Raw genomic sequence first — 23,899 nt, forward strand, 5'->3', positions numbered from 1 at the left:
GTGGCATTTCCTATTGGAGTTGAAACACACATTTGTAAACCATAATATGAAATGCTTTATTCTATGGTCCCTTTAATGAAAAACAGAATCATCCTCCACTTTGAAGGGCTTTGACTCATTAGAAGAAATTAAACTTTGGAATTAGTATTGAATGTTACCAGATAAACCTTAGATGCTGGCTAATCAGACTTATTCATGCAGAAACTATACTATCACCATATGTTCATTTTCAGCAAGATTCTCAAATTCAGCCAATCAAACTTTCATCCTTTATGGAAGTTGACGTACCACAGTTTCTAACCTGTGATTAGCATGTTGAATAATTGCTACAAAATGAGATTTCAGAGTTACATAACACAATAAATTCCCAGGAAACTGTTCAATTAATTAATTTGATCACAGTTCAATTACTTGCATCTGGTGATTTATTGGGGTTTGTTTTTACTACACCCAGGTCAGCTGGTGCAGTCAGCATGTCTGCAGTACTGCTTGAATAAGAGTTAAGTGACACATGATATGAATGAGAGCTTTCCAACAGTGAATGGGAAACCAGATGGTGTTTGAGAAATCTGCCATTAAAAATGCAAACTTTATATAGTTTAATACTTGAAGAATAGGAGCTGAAACCCTAAGAATTTTTTCTTGAGCAAGTTGTCAGGTGAAGCATGATGGTTTATGTTAATCTAATTATGGTCCATGGTGGAATTCTTAAATCAAAACAAAGTCTGGTTTTCAAAGTTAAATTGACAGCCATCATCAATGAATGTTGCATATCAAAGGCTGCTTTTATACTGCACAAGGCCTTTGATGCAGCCAGAACCTGGAGTGCAGAGTTTTGCACAGTGAGTGGCAACACCACCAAAACCTGCTGTTTTTTCTTACTTTGCTTAGCAAGTTGGCTAGCTATGAGTGACAGAATATTGTGAACCAGCAAAACCAGCGTGAGATTCTTAGGGAACTAAATACTTTTTTGATTTAGCAAAGGACAGAATTAACTGACACTGAAGGTTTTTAATCCCTATTTTTGTCTCTCATATAAGGCTACAAATAGATAGTCTTTTGTCAGAAGCAGCTTTTTTAAACTATAAATTTAAATTACAAATACATCTCAAATTGGAAATAAAAGTAGTTGTACATAAATTTGTAGCTTGGGATGCACGTAACTTTGAAGTGCATAAGCACATGCTGGGCTATAATAAAATTAGGTGTTTTTAGATTGTAAAACCTTGAAGGAAGTGAAGATTTGGATTCAAGCCAAATTTGACAGTAGATTGGCTGTTTATTGAGATTTGTAAATTGAGATTGACAGTATTAAGATACTAATGTAATGCTGTCTGTGGGTTAAGCAAGACTGAAGCTTCAGGAAAAATTTTTTGTCGTTTTAATAAATCTTTGCTGAAAAATCTCCTGAAAGCAGTTTTTGTAACAAGGTAGAGTTGCTCAATACTTTAAAATCAGCAACGTCATTATGAAGTAGTTGCTTTTTATGACTTTTGAAGGAAAACCAAAATTATACTTCATGCTTTTCTATTCAGTATTGTTCTCTATTTACATTCTTCTATAAATGAACATAAATATAGGTATTCTTAAAATGTCTGCTTATGGTTAATAATGTTTAATAATGGAAAAATACTTGAATGTGGGTACAAGATGGAAATAAGTTTTAATCTTTATTATTCTATAGCCTGAGGTGACACTCTTTAGCAGCCATTGTAGCACTTCCATTACAAATAACTTGATATTTTAGATTAAAAATGATTCAAATAAGTTCAGTTTCACAAATACTACTAAAAGTTGAGGGTGTAGGAAAAGCCCTTCCATGTGACATTGCTCTTGGCCGATGGAGTTTAATTTGGATAACTGCGTGATATTGTATTTTGGTAAGTCAAACCAGACAGGGTTATACAATTAATGATAAGGCCCTGGGGGGTGTTGTCGAACAAGGAACTTTAGAGGGACAGGTACATTGTTCCTTGAAAGTGGTGTCACTGACAGGGTTTTGAAGGCACTTGGTATATTTGTTATCATTGGTCAGACCATTGTGTACAAGAGTTGAGATAGAACATTACAGCGCAGTACAGGCCTTTTGGTCCTCGATGTTGCACCGACCTGTCATACCAATCTGAAGCCCACCTAACCTACACTATTCCATGTATGTCCATATGCTTGTCCAATGACGACTTAAATGTACTTAAAGTTGGTGAATCTACTACCGTTGCGGGCAAAGCATTCCTTACCCTTACTACACTCGGAGTAAAGAAGCTACCTCTGACATCTGTCCTATATCTATCACCCCTCAGTTTAAAGCTATGCCCCCTCTTGCTCGCTGTCACCATTCTTGGAAAAAGGCTCTCCCTGTCCACCCTATCTAACCCTCTGATTATCTTATATGTCTCTATTAAGTCACCTCTCAACCTTCTTCTCTCCAATGAAAACAGCCTCAAGTCCCTCAGCCTTTCCTCATAAGTCCTTCCCTCCATACCAGGCAACATTCTAGTAAATCTCCTCTGCACCCTCTCCAAAGCTTCCACATCCTTCTTATAATGCGGTGACCAGAACTGTACACAATACTCCAAGTGTGGCCGTACCAGAGCTTTGTACAGCTGCAGCATAACCTCCTGGTTCCGGAACTTGATCCCTCTATTAATAAAAGCTAAAACACTGTATGCCTTCTTAACAACCCTGTCAACCTGGGTGGCAACTTTCAAGGATCCATGTACCTGGACATCGAGATCTCTCTGCTCATCTACACTACCAAGAATCTTACCATTAGCCCAGATGTCAGGTTATGACTGTAAACAAGATATTACTGGGGCCACTCTTGGAGTACTGCATAAATTCTGGTTACCCTGGTATAGGAAGGATGTTGTTACACTGGAAAGGGTGCAAAAAAGATGTACAAGGATGTTACTGAGACTAAAGGGTCTAAGTCATCAGGAGAGGCTGGATAGGCTGGGACTTTATTCCTTGGATTGTAGGAAGCTGAGGCGACTTTTATAGAGGTGTATAAAATCGTGAGAGGCATAGATAAGTTGAATAGCCAAGCCTAGGGTAGGGGAATCCAAAACTAGAGGGGAAAGATTTAAAAGGGTCCTAAGGGGCAATTGTTTCAGGCAGAGGGTAGTGCATATAATAAATGAGCTGCCAGAGAAGGTGGTGTAGGCAGGTACGATTACAACATTTAAAAGACATTTGGACAGGTAAATGTATAGGAAAGGTTTAGAAGGATACGGGCCAAACAGGCACATGGGTCTAGTTCACTTTAAGAAACATGATCAACATGGACAAGTTGGACCAAATAGTCTGTTTCTGTGCTGTGAGACTTTAGCACTATATAAGATTAAATTCATGGTAAATTACGGAGTAGTTTGAATATTTCTAGTAGTAGGAAAATCATGTAAAAACAAAACTAGAAAGTATTCTGTTAAGTTTGGCTTTGAATCGTTTCAAGTGGCAAAAGACTCCACCACCACAAGTATAGAAGGTAAATGAACTGACACTACTACATGTACACACATATAATGTATAGTGTTTGTTTTTTGCCCTTCTGCCTGTAGAAGTGGCAGCATTCTCCACTAATTGAACTCAGCAGTAATCACAAGCTTTTTCCTTTGTGTTAGTTGAGGCCAATCTTGTTAGCCTCAGGATATTGCAGCAAGCGTTCCTCAGGGTATTGTCATAGGCTCAACCTATGACACCTGCATCTTCAGTGATCCTCCTTCCATCATAAGATCAGAAGTATGCTATTCACTTGTCATTGCCGCCTTCAGTCTGGTCTTCTAACCCCTCGCATACTGGGGTGGTCTATGTGTATCAGGACCTGGGACAACCAAAATTGGACTTGGTAAATGGCAAGTGAAATTCAGTGCCATGAAAATGCAGGCAATGTTTATCTCCAACAAGAGAGAATCCAACCCATCTCCCCTTAATGTTAAGTGGTGTTGCCATCACTTATTGCCAATTGTCAATATTCTATAGATGTCATTGTCCAGAAAATGAAGAGGACCAGCCATTCAAATGCTGTCACTGCAAAACAGGTCAGAGGCTGGAAAGTCTGAGTAGCTCACTCCTGATTCTCAAAGCCTGTCCACTGTCCACAAGGTACACTTGAGGAATGTAATTGAGTAGGCTGTACCTGTCTAGATACGGCTCCAACATGACTTGAGATGCTCAGCAAATCCTTTGCATCTACAAACTTAAATATTTACTCCTTCTACAGCTGCATATTCACAGCAGTGTATAACATACAAGATGCACTGCAGCACCCCACCAGGTTACCTTTTGACAATATCATCCAAACCCATAATGTTGACCACCTGGAAGGAAGAGAGTCAGGAGATGCATTGGAATACCAGCAACCCAACAATTTTGCTTCCAAACCACACATCATCAAGACTTCCTGTCTCTGAATCAAAGTCCTGGAACTTCCTTCCCCATCTTCCTGTGGATGTCTCCACATCACATGGACTGCCGTAGTTCAATAGGATAGTTTATTGTCGTCATCTTTTCAAGGGAGGTTAGAAATGAGTGATAAAAGTCAGCGGCACCCACATTCCGTGAAGGAGTAATCGGTCAAATGCTCAGCCTGTCCTAATAAGCCTGCATTGCAGTTTGGCTCTTGCTTTCATCTGTTGTATCATTCATCTGTGAAAGCAGGATTAGCGTTCAAAATGAAAATTGAAATTTACAGCTTCAGACTAATTTTCAATACCAGTTGTTGATACTGTGAAAGTTGCTCAGTATTGCAATTGAACCAGCTATCCATGGTGTCACCGTATAGCAGAATTAAATGTTCTGCCTCCTCCCTTTTGTCACAGTTCAGTTTTTCAGGATGACACATGATGTTGTGGTCTAGGTGTCCTTATTAGCCCAGGTTTGAATGGTGTTCTTCAAGGTATCATTTACAGACTTAAAATGTGTGAAATTCTGTATCTGATATTGTATATTTTCACTGTTGAAATTCAAAGCACATGGAATTCCTTTCCAACTGTGTTAAATAGATCTCTTGCAAGATAAATCTATGCTCCATTCAGTCCTCACTATGCTTTCCATCCCCAGCCACCATCTCACCACCCCAAAGATGGGTGTTCCTTCCATTTTTGACTGCTGACTAATTATTATTTATTGAACTTACTTTTACAGTACTCTCTTCATTTTGGATTCTGAGTTTGATAATGGTCATATAAAGCTAATGAGAAGAGCCAAGTATCAGGTAGTTCTTTCATGTACAAGTGATTGTAATGCCTTTAGCATCCCTTGTCACTTTCTTTCACTTATTTCATATGATTGCACAGTAAAATACTGTTGGATTGAAAACATCCAGTAAATGTGTGCACACACAATGTTTGCGCCTTCCAAAATTAAAACTCTGATATAGGAATTTAAAAAGAAACCTTCAATGTAGGATAATCGATGTTTTAAAAATTTGTTCCTCTAATTGTAACTGAAATATAACCTTTTCAAGGAATTATATGTAGCTGTAAATGGGAGAGATAAATGGGAGGGGGTGGGGTTGGGGGTGATAGGCCAGAGGGGGGATGTGATGGACCGGTTATATATAGCATTCCAACATATAAAGACAATCATATTAAAAGTAAGTAGAAACATCTACTTTTTATTAAATACGTTTTGGGCCATTTACAGTTCTAATGTAAAAATGCTGAGTTGGAGACTTGGGATTGGGATAATGTGGGGAAGGGGAAATGAGGAAGCTGTTGAAGTCCACGTTCATCCCCTGTGGTTGCAGGGTCCTGAGGAATTCTTCTTCCAGGCGTCAAGTGGTAACGGTTTGGTGGTGGAGGAAGCCCAGGACCTGCATGTGCTTGACTGAGTGGGAGGGGGAGTTGAAGTGTTCAGCCACGGGGGCGATGGGGTTGGTGGGTGCGGGTGTTTCCCGAGATGTTCTCTGAAACGATCCTCAAGAAGGCGTCCTGTCTCCCTGATGTCGAGGAGACTACACTGGGTGCAGTGGATGCATGCCCAGTAATATTGAGCCTTTAAAGTTGTTAGCCTTGACCTTTTATTAAAGTTACAGACTCCTCGCTAATGTTTCACTGCAAGGTAATAATGATCCTCCATTGCTATTGTTGAAAAATTGTTCAAACATATAGCATCTCAAATCAGAATCCAGTATTTTCAACGTGTGTTTTCAATTGATTCATAAGGTATGGACATCATTAGCAAGGCTGTTGAGATGGTGGTGAGAATTGGAACTGTAAGGGTAATGGAATACAGGGTAGGGAAATCTTACTGCAGCTGTTCAGGGTCTTAGTGAAGCTATTTTGCTTTTGAAGAAGGAAATAATTTTGTTCAATGTAGTTCAAAGAAGTTTTACATTCTTGGGATGAAGCACTAAACTTATGGAAAATAAAGATTTGGACATGTTTAGCCTCGCCCACTGACATTTACAAGAATGGGAAGTCAACTTGCTGAAATGAGTAAGATGCTGTAGGGACCTGAGGTGGATTCTGAGGAGGTTTTCCCTCGTAAGATACTAGAACTAGGGAGCACAATTTAAAAGTAAGATGTCTTGCTTTTAGGACCAAGATGGGACCTTTTCTTTTTGGAAAATGATGAAAGTCAGGTCATTCAATATAATCAAGGCTAAAAATCACACAACACCATTGTCCACCTGATGAAGGAGCGGCGCTCCAAAAGCTAGTGCTTCCAATTAAACCTGTTAGACTATAACCTGGTGTTGTGTGATTTTTAACTTTGTACACCCAGTCCAACACCGGCATCTCCAAATCTTAATCAAGGCTGATTTGGATAGATTTTTGATGGATTTGGTAGTGGGGTTTTATGCAGGTTGGGAAATGGGAAAGTGGAGTTGGTTCGACAGCAGATGAGCTGTGATATTATTGAATAGTGGACCAGAGTAGAAAGGCTTGAATAGCTTTCTCCTGCTCCCAAATTCTGCGTTCCTATAACTCACTAATCCAGTAACATAATCGCTACCATATCCTGTGTTTTCAAATACACTACACCAGCAGGGTTATATATAGCATTCCAACACATAAAGACAATCGTATTAAAAGTAAGTAGAAATATCTACTTTTTACTAAATACGTTTTGGGCCATTTACAGTTCTAATGTAAAAATCCTAAAACCCAAGCCTTCTGTGTGCTAGCATGCAGGCTGAGGCTTGAATGGTTGGGTTTTCACCCGAATTCAAATTGGAATTTCAGGTTTTGTTCTTTGCAAACGTTCTGTTTTGAGTATCTGGTCTACTTTTAGTTGATATGTTTCAATTCTCTGAGAATAATTAACCAATTACCATTTCAAGACCACTGGAATAAATTAGTAAAAAGGTCCATTCTTGACACAAAAACAGCAATTACTGGAAAAGTTGAGCAGGTCTGGCAACATCTGTGGAAAGAAATCCAAGTTAACATTTCATGTCAAGTGACTGTTTCTCAGAACACATCCCCACTCGACCTGAAACATTAACTCTGATTTCTCTCTACAGATGCTGCCAGACCTGCTTAACCTTTCCAGAAATTTTTGTTTTTGTTTCTGATTTACAGCAACCATAGTTCTTTTGATGTTGTATTCTCAGAGTTGTTTGTTGGATGTGGTGCTTTGTTGACACATGTCTGTCTTAAGTAGCTGAGTAACAGTAGTGCTGATATGTCATTTTGATTCTTATACAGTCCTTTTTGTGAACAATTGTCCTTTCACCTTGCGTCTTGCCTGAAAATAAGGTGTTGGCCATTTAGAATCGATGGAACAAGTTTCTTTACACATTACTGTTATGACCCTGTATTTTATTGCTTTCTTGGCGTTGCTACCGGGCCAGCATTTAGTGCCCATCCCTACTTGAACCTTTGCATTTATAAGGATGCCTCCACAGTTCCATTAGCAAGTGAACTCAAGAATTCTGACCCAATAGCAGAGAAGGAATAACAATATTGTTCCAAGTCAGGATGATGTGTGCCCTTTTCCTTTTAGGTAAGTCAGCTGGTGGATTAGGAAAGGGCTCTTGGAGCCTGGGTGAGTTGCTGCAATGCATCTTGTAGATGGTACTCACTGCTGACACTTTGTTTGTTAGTAGTGGAAGTAGTGAATGTTGAAACTTGAAGATTAGGAAACGATAAAACTGACTGCTTTGTCCTGGATAGTGTCAAACTTCTTGTATGTTATTGGAGCTAAAGTGATCCAGTCAAGTGTAAAGCATTCCCCCTCACACCTCACTCATATCTTATAGATGGAAGGTGAGTGAGTGACCACATAATTCGTAGGCTCTGACCTGCCCTTTAGAATTTTAGTAATTCTGTAGCTGAGGGAACAGTAGACTCCTGGTGGTCATTCCATTTAAAACAGAGCTATGGATTTTTAGGTACAGTGGGACTTGAGGGATTTCTGGGATAATGTAAAAAGATAAATAGCAAGATGTAAAAGGAAAATTGAAGGCATTTAATCATTCATTTTCTAGAAGGCTTTTGAAGAATTGAAGTGGGAGTGAGATTGAGTTGTTTTGGAGTGGCATTTCCAAGATGCAAAAACGTTTGGAAGATTGGCTCCTAGTTACAGAATGACCTTCACAGACTTAACAGGGCTCATTGCAATGGGGCTTTGTTTCCTCGAGGAAAGGGTTTAAGCAGCATGCATTCTCAATTTGGAGCACTACAGAGAAGATTGGCATGGCCCCTGTGCAAGGATGACACACAAATCCATGAAACGTTTTAAAAAGAAACAACTGAGCAGAGGTTTACTAGTGTACTTGTCACTACCTACTTGAACAATAGAGTCATAGAGATGTATGTGGTAACAATAGAGTCATAGAGATGTATAACATGGAAACAGACCCTTCAGTCCAACCCGTCCATGCCGACCAGATATTCCAACCCAATCGAGTCCCACCTGCCAGCACCTGGCCCATATCCCTCCAAACCCTTCCTATTCATATACCCATCCAAATGCCTCTTAAATGTTGCAATTGTACCAGCCTCCACCACATCCTCTGGCAGCTCATTCCGTACACGTACCACCCTCTGCGTGAAAACGTTGCCCCTTAGGTCTCTTTTATATCTTTCCCCTCTCACCCTAGTTCTGGACTCACCAACCCCAGAGCAAAGACTTTGTGTATTTATCCAATCCATGCCCTTCATAATTTTGTAAACCTCTGTAAGGTCACCCCTCAGCCTCTATTGCTCCAGGGAAAACAGCCCCAGCCTGTTCAGCCTCTCCCTATAGCTCAAATCCTCCAACCCTGGCAACATCCTTGTAAATCTTATCTGAACCCTTTCAAGTTTCACAACATCTTTCCGATAGGAAGGAGACCAAAATTACAAGCAATATTCCAACTGTGGCCTAACCAATGTCCTGTACAGCCGCAACATGACCTCCCAACTCCTATACTCAATGCTCTGACCAATAAAGGAAAGCATACCAAACGCCGCCTTCACTATCCTATCTACCTGCGACTCCACTTTCAAGGAGCTATGAACCTGCACTCCAAGGTCTCTTTGTTCAGCAACACTCTCTAGGACCTTACCATTAAGTGTATAAGTCCTGCTAAGATTTGCTTTCCCAAAATGCAGCACCTCGCATTTATCTGAATTAAACTCCATCTGCCACTTCTCAGCCCATTGGCCCATCTGATCCAAATCCTTTCGTAATCTGACGTCACCCTCTTCGCTGTCCACGACACCTCCAATTTTGGTGTCATCTGCAAACTTACTAACTGTACCTCTTATGCTCACATCCAAATCATTTATGTAAATGACAAAAAGTAGAGAACCCAGAGTAGTGCAATTTTTTTGGTAAAAGATGGGGAATTCAGTGAATCTTTTTTATTCTCTGCTCCAGGGAACTCTGGAGCTTAGTCATTGAGAATGTTCAAGACCGGGATTGACAGATGTTTGCATATTGTAAACATCACAGGAAACAGGAATGGTGCAAGAAAATGGTATTGTGGTAGAAAGTCAGCAAATCAACTGGCTGAATGGCCTTTTCTCTGCTCCTGTTCATGTTGGTATAATGCTTGATCTTCGGCCAAAATGCAAGATTTACTGGGTTTGTCACCTATGTATGGATACATTTTATTGCTGTAAATTTTTAAAAAGTGAAGTAAAATGTATTGAGTTGTATTGGAACTGCTAAGTCAGTTTGAGCTATAGGGAGAGGCTGAATAGACTGGGACTATTTTCCCTGGAGTATTTTGGGGGTGCGGGGGGGGGGGGGGGGGGGGGGTGGTGACCATTGTAGAGATCTATAAATTCATGAAGGGCATAGATAAGGTGCTCAGGCAGGGTTGTCTTCCCCGGGGTGGAGAATCCAAATCTAGAAGGCATTGGTTTAAGATGAGAGAGGAAAGATTTAAAAAGGACCTGAGCGGCAACCTTTTGAAGCAGCGGGTGGTGTGTGTGTATCGAATGAGTTGTGAGAGGAAGTGGGGGAATCACAGCATTTAAAAGGCAAGATATCTGGATGGGTATATGGACCAAATGCTTGCAAATGGGACTAGATTAATTTAGGATATCTGATGGGTATGGAGGAGTTGGGCCAAAGGGTCTGTTTGTGCTATACAGCTCTGACTTTATGGTTTTGAATAAACTGAAGAAAGAAGAACTTCCACAGTTGCTCATGAGCAGTTTAGTCATTAAACCCTGGAAAGTCTTCGGTTTGATTTGTGAAATACTCTTAATTATTCCATTCCCAACAACCAGAGAATTGCAACATGTGATGCTCACATTGAAGTTTTGATAATGCAGTTTGTGGTATGTTTTTCGGCTGTTTGAAATGATCAGTAATGAACAACGTGAATGAATTTTTATACTTGTGTTGTTTAATTGAATCCTAAAAGATCTTAGGAGCCTGAAATAAAACAAGAACATTGGACACAGCCCACCTATTGTTAGTTGAAGTCATATCCGATCTCTTAGTTTTTCTCAACTTGCGTCATTTTTATACTCTGTGAGAAATAATTCTTCTGATTACTATCGCAAATTCATAACCAAGAAGTTTTGAACTGAAGTTGTTTACACTTGTTAAAACGTAAGCAAACTCCACATCTGATCAATCAATAGCTACCTAGCTACAATGTAGATTCATGGTTGCCTTGCTCTGTACCTGTGAATCTACATTGTATTTAGGTAGCTGTTGGCTAGTAACAGAACCCTTTTTGCTTTAGGTGCTAAAGTTTTTGATGCATCGTTGCCATTTTGTCATTGTGACTCTTCAGTATACAAATTTTCCTGAATTCAATTAGTTTACCTATTTCCGTTGCATAAATATGAATCTCCCTTATTTCTGGACATAAGCTGTCTTGTCTAAAATTTCTAAACCCCTTTTTCAAGCTCATCTAGGCTTTTAAAAGCTCGTTGTGAAACAACATTTTGATTTCCATACTTGACACACAAGCTGGTGTGTGTATAGAATTGACTCTGAAGGGTTTACTGTGGGGTGACTTGACAAGTTCAGGAACTGGCAAAATAGAGTTTTTGCAGAGAAATAAAAGATGATATGATACTTAATTTATTGGATAACGTGGACCGTAGTAGACTTTTCAGTCACGTATCACTATTTTGTGTTGGTCTCATTCCCCGGAGATTTGATTATTGATGATTGTTACGTTTGTGTATCAACCTCAGTTTTTAGTGTGAGACCAGCAGTAGCATTGTGACCTCGAGCAAGGGAGTGATAATCATGAAAAATGAAAAATAGTAGTAGGATGAGCTCATACTAAATACAGAAAACAGGTTATGTTGAGATAGGTTCCTATTTTTAATATAGTCTTGCATATTGCATGACATATATCATAAACCTATTGAAAGAAGTAACCCATGTCCCTTTTGAGATTGTATATTTGTGCGTTTAGGTTTGCATTATGGCATGAGAACTGAGCATATTGTTTCTGCGATGTACCGCCTCTGTTATATTTTTAACTTGAATGGCATAGCACACCATGTTCTGCTGTTTCAAATTCACTAGGTAGTGCTGACATCCATAAATCAGGCATTGAATCTTTCAAGCAGCAAGTGTTCTTGGAAAAGTTGACTGTTTGGCATTTGCAGTGTGATTATATCACAGTATTATGAAGCACTGCGTTATTTATAAAATTATGCTCGGTTGGGATGTGGCATCATTATTATAAGTCCATTCAAATAAATTGCTACTGTCAGCAGACTCTTCTTATCAGTCGCACTGAGAATCAAAGAAGCAAGGATTAATACAAGAGATTAATGGGCATTTGTGGCTGACTAAACTTCATTCTACATTTTTGTAGTGACAACAGTGATAAAAATAATGTGGTGAATGCTGAATATATGGACTTTGAAGAGGCACATAAGAGTACCAATGACTGATATATTCAACTGCAGAAGTGTGTGTAGGAACTCTCAGTAATTATCCAGGCTGTAGGAGTCTAGACATAGAGGAGAGGTATAATGTAGAAATCCCCAAATATCATGACTGATTTTTGTTTTCCTGTATGTGAATGGCTTACACTTGAGTTTGGGTTTGAAGATTGCAGGCATTGCAAAACTTGATGACGTAAATAGGGGTCATACTAATAGCAGACTTCAGCTATATGAGCACAGTCTGGTGAAATGGCCAGTATGTGGTTTAATGTGGATAACGATGCACATTATGAGGAACAGCATGGAGAGTTAATGTAATATAAATTATACTATCTTGAAGATGATGTAAGAGTTGAGAGACCTGGCATGTAAATTCACAAATCTTTGAAAGTGGCAGGATACATTTTAATAAGGTAGCTAAAGTGCTTGGCTTTGTAGATGGGTATATTGTACTCAAATTATGCTATTTGAAAGTCTCTGTTTATGCCTCAACTGCAGTATTCTGCATCATACTTGGTACCACACTTAGGTCTTAACAAATGTGTAGAGGATATTTATCAGGAGTAGGGACTTGTAGAGATTGGAGAAGCTAAGATTGTTCTCTGAGCAAAAATGGGAAGTTGAGAGAAAATTCTGAACGGTTCTTTTTATCTTGCTCTGTTTCTGACGGCAAGTGGGTTGTTAACCAAAGATCATAGATTTAAAATACTGCAAGGGTTCTTAAAATCTAGAATTCACTATCTGAAAAGGTGGTAGAAATGGATATAATTGAAGCTTTAAATGACAAACGCAGCTCACTGTTGCTACATCTGATTGTGCCATACAATCTGAGATGATCAAATTCCTGGGAGTGATGATCACCAACAACCTGTCCCAGTATACCCACGTCGACGCGAGAAAGCACGGCAATATCATATCCACTTCCCCAGGAGGCTAAGGAAATTGGGTATGTCCACAAAGACTTAGCAAATTTTGTAGATGCACCTTAGACAGCATTCTATCCCAATGCACGACAGCATGGTATGGCAACTGCTCTTCCCAATACTGCAAGAAACTACAGAGTCGTGAACGCAGCCCAGTCCATCACGCTAATCCATTGACTCCATCTCTACTTCCTTCTGCCTTGGGAAAGCATCTGACTTAATGATAGACCCCTCCCATCCTGATTATACTCTCTTCAACCCTTTTCCATCGGGCAGAAGAGAGAAATGTTTGAATAAGTGTATGAGCAGATTCGAGAACAGCTTCTTACCCATTGTTATCAGACTTTTGATCAGACCTTGCAAATGTTAATTCTGAAATCTCTCTCTGCATTTTCTCTGCAGCTGAAACACAATATTTTGCACTTTGTTTTGCTAATCTGATGCACTTTATACGATATGATCTGCCCATACAGCACACAAAGGAACACTTCACTATATCTTGGGACATGTGACAGTAATGAATCAATTAGACTAATATTTTAAAATTATGAATTTGCAGCGTATAATGAATAGGGTGGGGTGTAGGAATGGACGATTGGAGCAAACTGAAATAGAGAAATGTTATTCAGTTTCACTCCCTTTGTAGAGATAGATTTGTCATTTAAACGCCCTTGGCTTTCTATGATTTTGTTGCCCGCTTCTCTGATAAGTTGCAACTTGTGTACCAGTTTTGTGGATGGTAATAATGGCTGTTCACAAGTGACTATGTACAATAAATAGGAGAAAGTGAACTGCAGATGCTGGACAGTCAGTCGAAATGTGTTGCCCTGGAAAAGCACAGCAGATCAGGCAGCATTTGAGGAGCAGGAGAGTCAACATTTTGGGCATAAGGACGTCAATCAGGACTGTGGGAGGGGGGGAGCTGAAAGATAAAAAGGAAGATGGGAGTGGGGCTTGGGAAGATTGGGAAAGCAATAGGAAAATGCAGGTGGGGGTGATTTGTGATAGGTCGGTGGGGAGGGTGGAGTGGATAGGTGGGAAGGAAGATGTGAGAATATGTATAGGGTATAAGCAGGCAAGGAAGAGGTTTTGTGAAAGAGGTTCAGCTGAGCATGACTTGGATCAGATAAGAACTTGCAGTTAACAATGGTGTGCTGGAGGCAAGGGTAGTGGCCTAACAAGGTGGAAAAGCATTCATTATGTAGAACCATTTAATAGTATTGGAAGCATTCAGTATGTGAGGTCAGTTTAACAAGGTAAAACATATTCATTATGTTAAAGCCAGTTTTCATTATGTTGAAGCCAGTTTTCATTATGTGAAGCCAGTTATTCATTGTGTGACAGCAGATGGCTTAATCTTTGCTATTGACACACTCTGATTGTAATGGTCACCCAATCAATATGTATGTGGCCTTATCTGGATGCTCCTCCCTGTGAAATGACCATATAATTCATTGAGAAACTGCTGTTCCAGAGAAGACTGTGAACTTGTGTTTCTGTGCGTTTGGGGGACCGTTCTGTGTCCTTTCAGGGCCCAGAATAAAGATGAAGGAGGAAAGACGCACTGTCTCTGAGCATTTTGTTTCGACTGAGAGGGGGAAACGGGATGACAATAGATGGACAGGTAGAACAAGTCAAGAGGGTGGTGCCGATTGGAGGGTTGGATCTGGGATGAGGGGAGGGGAGATTTGGAAAGTAATGAAGTCTATGTTGATGACGTATTGTTGAAGGGTCCCGAGGCGGAAGATGGAACATGCTTCTGCCAGGCATGGACTTGGCGGTGGAGGAGGCCCAGGACTTGCATGTCCTTGGTGGAGTGGGAGGGAGAGTTGAAGTGGTTGGCCACAGGATGGTGGGGTTGTTTGGTGCATGTGTCCCAGAGATATTCCATGAAACGCGAGTTGGCATCCTGTCTCCCCAGTGTGGAAGAGACTAAATCGAGAGCAACAGACACAGTAGATGAGATGGATGGATGTGCAGCAAAATTTGTCGGATGTGAAAAGATCTTCTGGGGCCTTGGACAGAGAAGGAGGAGTGGGGGGCAAGTTTTACATCTGTTCCGCTCGGAAGATCATTAAGAGCTAGGCTGACCTAGTCACATAGTTGTTTGTAGTGGAACCAGTGACCAAAAGATTGCTAATGTTTTGCCCCCTGTCATCCCCACCCAAGAACACTGAAGCTTCAATACTTCACATACCCAAATTAGACCAGTTGCTGAGGCTGGAAGTTTTCAAGTTCATATTCATTCATACACCACCACGTGATGCTATTTTCTGGGTCTGTAGATTGTGAAGTAGCAAAGATGGCCTTTAATAGAGTGATATGCTCTTGTTGAATGTGGGAGTTTAGGGAGAGTTTCTGTTGTTACTGAGGATTATGTCTGCAGGAAGTGTGTTTGGTTTCAAATCCTATCAGATCGAATGAATCAGTTGGAGCGGCAAATAGAGGCAATGAGGAATTTACAAGAGATAGGGTGTGATAGATAGCAATTACAGGAAGGGAGAAAAGCTGCAGATACAGTTAGGAAAATGGGTTATCTCCAGGGAAGGTCAGAGAGGTAGGCAGATAGTGCAGGACTCTTCTGTGGCTATCCCCATTTCAAACAAGTATGCTGTTTTGGAAAATGTCGGGGGTGATGGACTCTCGGGGGAATGTAGCACGAACAGCTAAGTTTCTGGTATCGAAACAGACTCTAATGTAATGAGGGGAATGTCTGGTTTCGAGTGATCGATTGTGATGGAGACTTTCTAGTCAGAAACACAGACATGTTTCTGCAGCCAGCAGCGAAAAATCAGAATGGTGTGTTGCCTCCCTGGCACCAGGATCAAGGATGTCTCAGAGGTTGCAGAATGTTCTCAAAGGAGAGAGGGACCACCAGAAGGTCGTTGTACACATTGGAACCAACGACATAGGAAGGGAAAGGGATGAGATTCTGAAGGGAAAATATAGAAAGTTGTGCAGGAATTTAAAAAGGAGGTCCTTTCGGTAAGTCATATCAGGATTACTCCTTGGTGCTTTGAGCTAGTGAGGGTAGGAATAGGAGGATAGAGCAGATGAATGTGTGGCTGAGGAGCTGGTGTATGGGAGAATGGTTAACATTTGGGGTAGAAGTGATCTGTACAAGAAGGATGGATTGCAGCTGAATTAGAAGGGAACTAATATACTGGCAGGGAGATTTGCTAGAGGTGCTTGGGAGGATTTAAACTTGTATGGTTAGGGGGGGAGGTAGGACCCAGGCAAAAAGTGAGGAAAGAGATCAATTCGCAACTGGTACAGTTGGTAAAAGGAGTGAGTCAAACAGTCAGGGCAGGAAGGAACAAAGCAGAGAACAAGGAGGACTGGCAAATAGAACTGTATTTACTTCAATGCAAGAGGTCTAACGGAAGGCAGATGAACTCAGGGCACGGTTGGGAACATGGGACTGGAATATCATAGCAATTACAGAAACATGGCTCAGGGATGGACAGCACTGGCAGTACTGGCAGCTTAATGTTCCAGGATGTAAATGCTATCGGAAGGATAGAAAGGGAGGCAAGAGAGGAGGGGGAAGTGATATGTTTTGATAAGGGACAGCATTACTGCTGTACTTGGGGAGGATATTCCTGGGAATACATTCGGGGAGGTTATTTGATGGAACTGAGAAATAAGAAAGGGATGATCATATTGTGATTGTATTATAGACCCCCTAATAGTCGGTGGGAAATTGAGAAACAAGTTTGTAAGTAGATTTCAGTTACCTATAAGAATATTAGGGTGGTTCTAGTAGAGGATTATAACTTTCCAAACATAGACTGGGACTGCCATAGCGTTAAGGGTTTAGATGGAGAGGAATTTGTTCAGAGTGTACAAGAAAGTTTTCTGAGTCAGTATGTGGATGTTCCTACTAGTGAAGGTGCAAAACTTGACCTATTCTTGGGAAATAAGGCAGGGCAGATGACTGAGCTGTCAGTTGGGGAGCATTTTGGGGCCAGTGACCATAATTTTATTAGTTTTAATATAGTGGTGGAAAAGGATAAACAGGATCTAAAAATTGAAGTTCTCAATTGGAGGGAGGCTAATTTTGAGGCTATTAGGCAAGAACTTTCAAAAGTTGATTGGGGGCAGATGTTGACAAGTAAAGGGACAGCTGGAAAATGGGAAACCTTCAAAAATTAGATAACAAGCATCCAGAGTCAGGATATTCCTGTTGGGGTGAAAGGAAAGGTTGGTAGGTGTAGGGAATGCTGGACGGCGAGAGAAATTGTGGTTTTGGTTAAGAAAAAGAAGAAAGCATATGTCAGATATAGTCAGGAGAGATCGAGAGAATCCTTAGAAGATCAATTGGAGTATACTTAAGAGGGAAATCAAGAGGGCAAAAAGGGGGCATGAGATAGCTTTGGTGAGTAGGGTTAATGAGTATCCAAAGGGATTTTGTAAATACATTAAGGACAAAAGCGTAATGAGGGAGAGAATAGGGCCCCTCAAAGATCAGCAAGGTAGTCTGTGTGTGGAGCCACAGGAGATGGGGAAGATACTAAATGAGTATTTTGCATCAGTGTTTACTGTGGAGAAGGACATGAAGATGTAGAATGTGGGGAAATAGATGGTGACATCTTGAAAATAATGTCCATATTACAGAGGAGGTGGTGCTGGATGTCTTGAAGATTCATTCAGTTTTGTGTGTTTCAGGACCTGATCAGGTGTACCCTAGAACTCTGGGAAGCTAGGGAAATGATTGCTGGGCCTCTTGCTGAGATATTTGTGTCATTGATAGTCACAGGTGAGGTGCCAGAAGACTGGAGGTTGATTAATGTGGTGCCACTATTTAAGAAAGGTGGTAAGGACAAGCCAGGGAACTATAGACCAGTGAACCTGACATCAGTGGTGGACATGTTGTCGGAGGGAATCCTGAGGGACAGGATGTACACACATTTGGAAAGGCAAGGACTGATTAGGGATAGTCAGCATGGCTTTGTGCGTGGGAAATCATGTCTCACAAACTTGACTGAGTTTTTTGAAGAAGTAACAAAGAGGATTGATGAGGGCAGAACGATGGATGTGATCTATATGGACTTCAGTAAGGCATTCGACAAGGTTCCCCATGGGAGACTGGTTAGCAAGGTTCGATCTCCTGGAATACAGGGAGAACTCGCCATTTGGATACAGAACTGGCTCAAAGGTAGAAGACAGAAGGTGGTGGTGGAGAGTTGCTTTTCAAATTGTAGGCCTGTGACCAGTGGAGTGCCACAAGGATCAGTGCTGGGTCCATAAATGATTTAGATGTGAGCATAAGAGGCGTAGTTAGTAAGCTTACAGATGACACCAAAATTGGAGGTGTCATGGACAGTGACGAAGGTTACCTCAAAGTACAGGGAGATCTTGATCAGATGGGCCAATGGACTGAGGAGTAGCAGATGGAGTTTAATTTAGACAAATGTGAGATGCTGCATTTTGGAAAAGCATATCAGAGAAGGACTTATACACTTAATGGTAAGGTCCTAGGGAGTGTTGCTGAACAAAGAGAGCTTGGAATGCAGATTCATAGCTCCTTGATAGTAGAGTCACAGGTAGGTAGGATAATAAAGAAGGCATTTGGTATGCTTTCCTTTATTGATCAGAGCATTGGAGTTGGGAGGTCATATTGCGGGACATTGGCTAAGCCACTTTTGGAATATTGTGTGCAATTCTGGTCTCCTTCCTATTGGAGGGATGTTGTGGACCTTGAAAGGGTTCGGAAAAGATTTACAAGGATGTTGCCAGGGTTGGAGGATTTGACCTATAGGGAGAGATTGAATTGGCGGGGGCTGTTTTCCCTGGAGCATCGGAGGCTGAGGGGTGACCTTTATAGAGGTTTATAAAATCATGAGGTACATGAATAGGATAAAGAAACAAAGTCTTTTCCCTGGGGTTGGGGAGTCCAGAACTAGAGGGCATACATTTAAGGTGAGAGAGGAAAGATATAAAAGAAACCTGAGGGGCAACTTTTTCACAGATAGGGTGGTGCATGTGTGAAATGAGCTGCCAGAGGAAGTGGTGGAGGCTGGTACAATTTCAACATTTAAAAGGCATCTGGATGGGTATGTACATAGGATGGGTTTAGTGGGATATGAGCCAAGTGCTGGCAAATGGGACTAGATTAGGTTAGGATATCTGGTCGGCATGGACAAGTTGGACCAAAGGGTCTGTTTCTGTGCTGAACTTCTCTATGATTCTAATTCCTGAAGCCATCAAGTGGAAGGATCTCTGTTTCTTGGATTGTATTGTTGTTTCCTGCACTTAACTCCTCCACTGTCACTTCTCAAACCTCCACCAAACTTTCTTGTGTGTTGGCCTATTAGTGTAACCTGCATTATTTTAGTATAAAGGTCAGTGTCTCATCCTTCAGTGCAAATACTAAATAATTAACCAATCCCAATTGCAATCAGTGGATTAGAGGAGATAGGTAGATGGGTTCTGTTTAGAACATGGGAAGTCAATATTCTTGACCTTGACTGCTTGTATTAAGTTAAAACAAATGCTTTAAAGTCACAGTTTTAGCATGTTAGCATGTCAGAATTTTGTTTAATATATCATTAACTGAAATTATGTATGTACTTTGTGTGAACTATTACTTCATAGAAATAACATTCATGCCAGTAGAACTGAATTAAAAGTGGTTGTTAAGTTTCAGCTGTAATCGAGGGTGTATGGAGTGTGAGCAACAAGTTGTTTGTTGCACTTTGCTTATATTAAATAAACACACACCCTTAAATAAATCAGTTTACAAGTAAGCATCCATAAATTGTTTATGCATGTTTTAAAAGTGTTTAGATACTGTAAATTGTAAGTTGTGGAAAGCTTGTGGAGCTTTCTAATGAGCCCCTTTCATGATCACCCATGACTCTATCATTTGGGCATTTACTAAAACAAGGCAGCAATAAAAGTTAGTTGAATGCAGCACCTATTGAAACTGGCTCATAAATAATCAAATTGTACAGTCAACAATTATGATCCATTTGGATTCAGAAGTTAGCTCTCCTCCAACATACAGAACTGCAAATTGGTAGAAAAGAAAATTTCACAAATAATTTACTAACATTTTCACTGCTGCAATCTCTTTGTTCTGAATTTGTGCTGCTACATTATCTCTAAGAAGAAATTGGTTTTCTCGGAATACACATCCAGTTGGATTATTTCATCATTTCTTGTCTAAAAGTATAATGTGCTATTTTGTTGCACCACTCTTTTGTCAGAAAAGTGGTAAGAGTACTTTTGCTACAGTTCTACTTGGCTTTTTTTTAATACTAAGGCTAAATTTATAACTATGTACTTGAATCCAAGAGCTTGCACCTTTTAGTTTTTGTTCATCAAATCTCATTTTTGCCACAGGTCTTATAACAAAATTGTTGAGGTAAGATCTGAGCAACTGACACCATTCCGGTCTTTGGAAACACTGGATCTCAGTAACAATCACATTTCGGAATTGAAAACATTTCCACCTCTGCAACTTCGGTGTCTGTAAGTGTGTGGCCTAACTTCTTACATTTTGTGCTAGTTGTGGTAAAAGAATTGTGTTTTAGTAGATGGGTAGAGCTTCAGAATGAGGAGAGGAAACTGATTATTAAGCAGACCTTTTCAATCTAATCTTGTTCAAAATATAGGATCTTATTTTACAGGGCTGCCTTTCACCATGTAAATTCTACTGAATGCAGTAAATCTTCCTAGGAAGAGTTCTCTCAAGGTTTCTTCCTATATTGCACTAGAGATAACAATTATAAGTAGCTCAGTGGTCTCTTGGATCTATTTTATACATTTGATATGGATCAAAGTCCCTAGTTTCTTCAGAAGTATAATTAGAACAAATGGACTTCAAACCAATGAAGGAGAAATTAGGAGCCTTTTGTAAGGACAGAAAAACTTGGACAAAATGTCTCAGCAATGCTAAAATTCTGTACAACCAAATGACTGAAATTTTTCTCTTCATTTTTGAGGGCAGTTTATGCTGGCTTTGTTTCAGGTGCTCGTTCACAGTGCTTGCTTCCTTGTCTGAATGTTAATTTTTCATGTCCAAGGTTAGTCAAGTGTTGGCAAGCAATTTGATTTGGGGTAGGTGCACCTGAGCTCAAGCTACTCATTCTCCTCGGGCTCACTTGATGTGAGGTAATTTGGGGTGAAGCCACTGGCTGATAACGCATCCAGGTCAGCTCTTGTAGCCTGGCTGTCACCAGAGAAGTAATTGGTTAATCTAAAATAGTCTAGGGATTGAAACAAAGATTTTCCTGATGAGCATCTCATGAATGTTATGTCTTTTGTGTACTTCTAAAGATTCTGGGCAGGGATTGGAGGCAATATTACTGACTTGCTGAGAAATTAAACTTTATTTGTTCGCTGGACACTTCTGCAGATGGTGTAGCATTACATAAGATTTCCTAATTGTGAGCATTATTGTTTAGGTACATCAACAATAACAAAATAACTTCTTTGGATCCTGGTTGCTTTGACAATCTTTCCAACACACTACAAATCCTAAAGCTAAACCGGAACAAAATTTCAGCTATTCCTTCAAAGATGTTTAAGCTGTCCCATCTTCAGCAGTTGTAAGTTCATTTATTTCATTTCAAAATTTGAAAAAGCACTTGCGAGTTTAAGTTGTGTTTTATCTGAATTTCGGGTTTAAATGTTCACTTTACTAGTTATTCATTTATATTTAAAGTGGAAAAATCTGTTGCTTTGCCATTCCAGACTTGTGTTTTTATGTTGTTGCAGGGAACTTAGCCGCAATAAAATTAAAAAAGTGGATGGTCTTACATTTCAAGGACTTAGTGCTTTGAAATCTCTGAAGTTACAACGAAATGGCATTAGTAAACTCATGGATGGAGCTTTCTGGGGACTGAGTAACATCGAGACTTTGTGAGAACTGCTTTTAATTACTTAGTATGGTTTTCATATGAACGATTCATAAGGCCAAAATAGAATTCATTTCGAATCTTAGATGCTGTAAAAGACTTTTTATTCATATGTTTGCATGTTATGAAATTACTTCATTTGAATCTTCACCTAGAATTTTTTTTTACACAAAGTACTTGGTTCAGCAAAATATGTAAAAACTTGTTTGTAAAATGAGCTGCTTTCTACCTTTTTGGCCTCGCAGCTCTGGCAGTTGACTCTCATTCCAGAGAATCCAGCCACATGGCCTCTTTCTTTTTAAATTGCCTTTGCCAAGCTTTTTAACCGTGTAATAAACAGGTAAAGTAAATAATAAAACCTATTTTTCAGGATAATTCAAGATTACTTTTTTGTTAATTCTTTTCCCAGACAATTAGATTTTAACAATCTGACAGAAGTAACGAAAGGATGGTTGTATGGCTTACTCATGTTGCAACAACTTAACCTTAGCCAGAATGCCATCAACAGGATCAACCCAGATGCCTGGGAGTTCTGCCAAAAACTCAGTGAACTGTGAGTAGCTTTTATTCCATTCCAGTTCCAGTCCCGAAATCAAGCCAAAATGTTAGCTTTATGTTTGAGTGTATTTTTTATAAAGTTTCTTTTAATTAAGATGACCAAAGTAGTGTTTCTTATGAGAGGTAAGATGCAAGATTTATTTTCAAAACACAAGTGACTTGCTTATAATGCTTTTTTTGTCTATTTTTAATTTTACAGCTATGAACACAAATTGGATTTGTACTAACTTAGTATTCTTTAATTTGTAAAACGCAATAAGCAGCAGGTATCCTGCTGAAGAACATAAACCAATTGTGGAATAGATTGTGTCTTGCACTTAGTGAGGTCCTGCCTCCTCACGGAAAACCCAAACAGCATTATTAGAATAAACAAAACAGGAGTTTTGAGTTCATGGCCAACACTCCACTCTCGATCAACACCATTAAAATCAAATTAATTAATCAATTGTCACTTTCACACAGCAAACGTTTTATTAACCGGCACCTATGGGACCAAGAGTGTACCAGTTGATCAAGAGGTTCACATAATCGATGTAAAAACGCACACTAAGCAACATAAACATAATGCAGGGGGTATAGGCATCATTGTTATATTTATTTATAACATAAATCACTTAAACAAGAATGCCACTTTGCTTTAAATAAAAATTAACAGCAGAGAGCCTTCTCGTTTGTACCCTCGACTGACATAGTGTGGATGTCGCAAAAATACAGTAAACTTCCAGAATTTGAGGTATATAATTCTTGCTGGTTTATCGAGACTGACATAAGGTGCTGGTTAAAACAAAGTTTGCTGTGTTCAGTTGGTTGATGTAGTCATCTAAATAGCAAAAGTGGCCACCCATATAAATGGGAAGTGAAGAATCTTTTGGAATTGATTTTGAGGTCTCCCAGTGGTGTGATAATGAAATGTAGAAAACCGTTTTTAAATTAAGTAAACTTCTTTCAGTGTTTAAAAATTAGTTATTTAACGATGGATACCTTTTGGTTTAGTGTCATGACAGTAATCTCTGTATTCCAGTGTGGATGCTGTGTTTAAAGGGATTGAGGTTTGGGGAACCAGTGCTACTGTGAAAGATGATTGATTGGCAAGTAATTTGAACCTCTTGTGAGAGATTCCTTTAAATTCCAGGGGGTTACCCTCACTATCTTACTGGCAGTGTCCTATGAGTTTCAGCAGCCCAAGTAACCCTTTTGCCGTCCTGACCACGTCCTGACCTGCAGAAATGAGAGTGCTGAACGGTAATTGGAC

General features: G+C 39.9%; 1 protein-coding gene and 1 non-coding gene across 2 annotated transcripts in view; both read left to right on the plus strand.

The window, feature by feature from the left end:
• Window positions 1-23,899, plus strand: part of lrig3 (leucine-rich repeats and immunoglobulin-like domains 3) — a 62,499-nt gene that overhangs the window by 23,372 nt on the left and 15,228 nt on the right. The window contains exons 4-7 of the mRNA XM_043708660.1: window positions 20,573-20,701; window positions 21,637-21,780; window positions 21,950-22,093; window positions 22,499-22,642. Coding sequence (XP_043564595.1) covers window positions 20,573-20,701; window positions 21,637-21,780; window positions 21,950-22,093; window positions 22,499-22,642 — 561 coding nt within the window. The remainder of the gene's footprint in view (window positions 1-20,572; window positions 20,702-21,636; window positions 21,781-21,949; window positions 22,094-22,498; window positions 22,643-23,899) is intronic.
• On the plus strand, window positions 8,591-8,694 carry LOC122559866. Its single transcript, XR_006314578.1, has one exon. It is a non-coding gene; the product is annotated as a U6 spliceosomal RNA (small nuclear RNA).

This window comes from Chiloscyllium plagiosum, chromosome 19 (assembly GCF_004010195.1).
Source record: "Chiloscyllium plagiosum isolate BGI_BamShark_2017 chromosome 19, ASM401019v2, whole genome shotgun sequence".
Lineage (NCBI taxonomy): Eukaryota > Metazoa > Chordata > Chondrichthyes > Orectolobiformes > Hemiscylliidae > Chiloscyllium > Chiloscyllium plagiosum.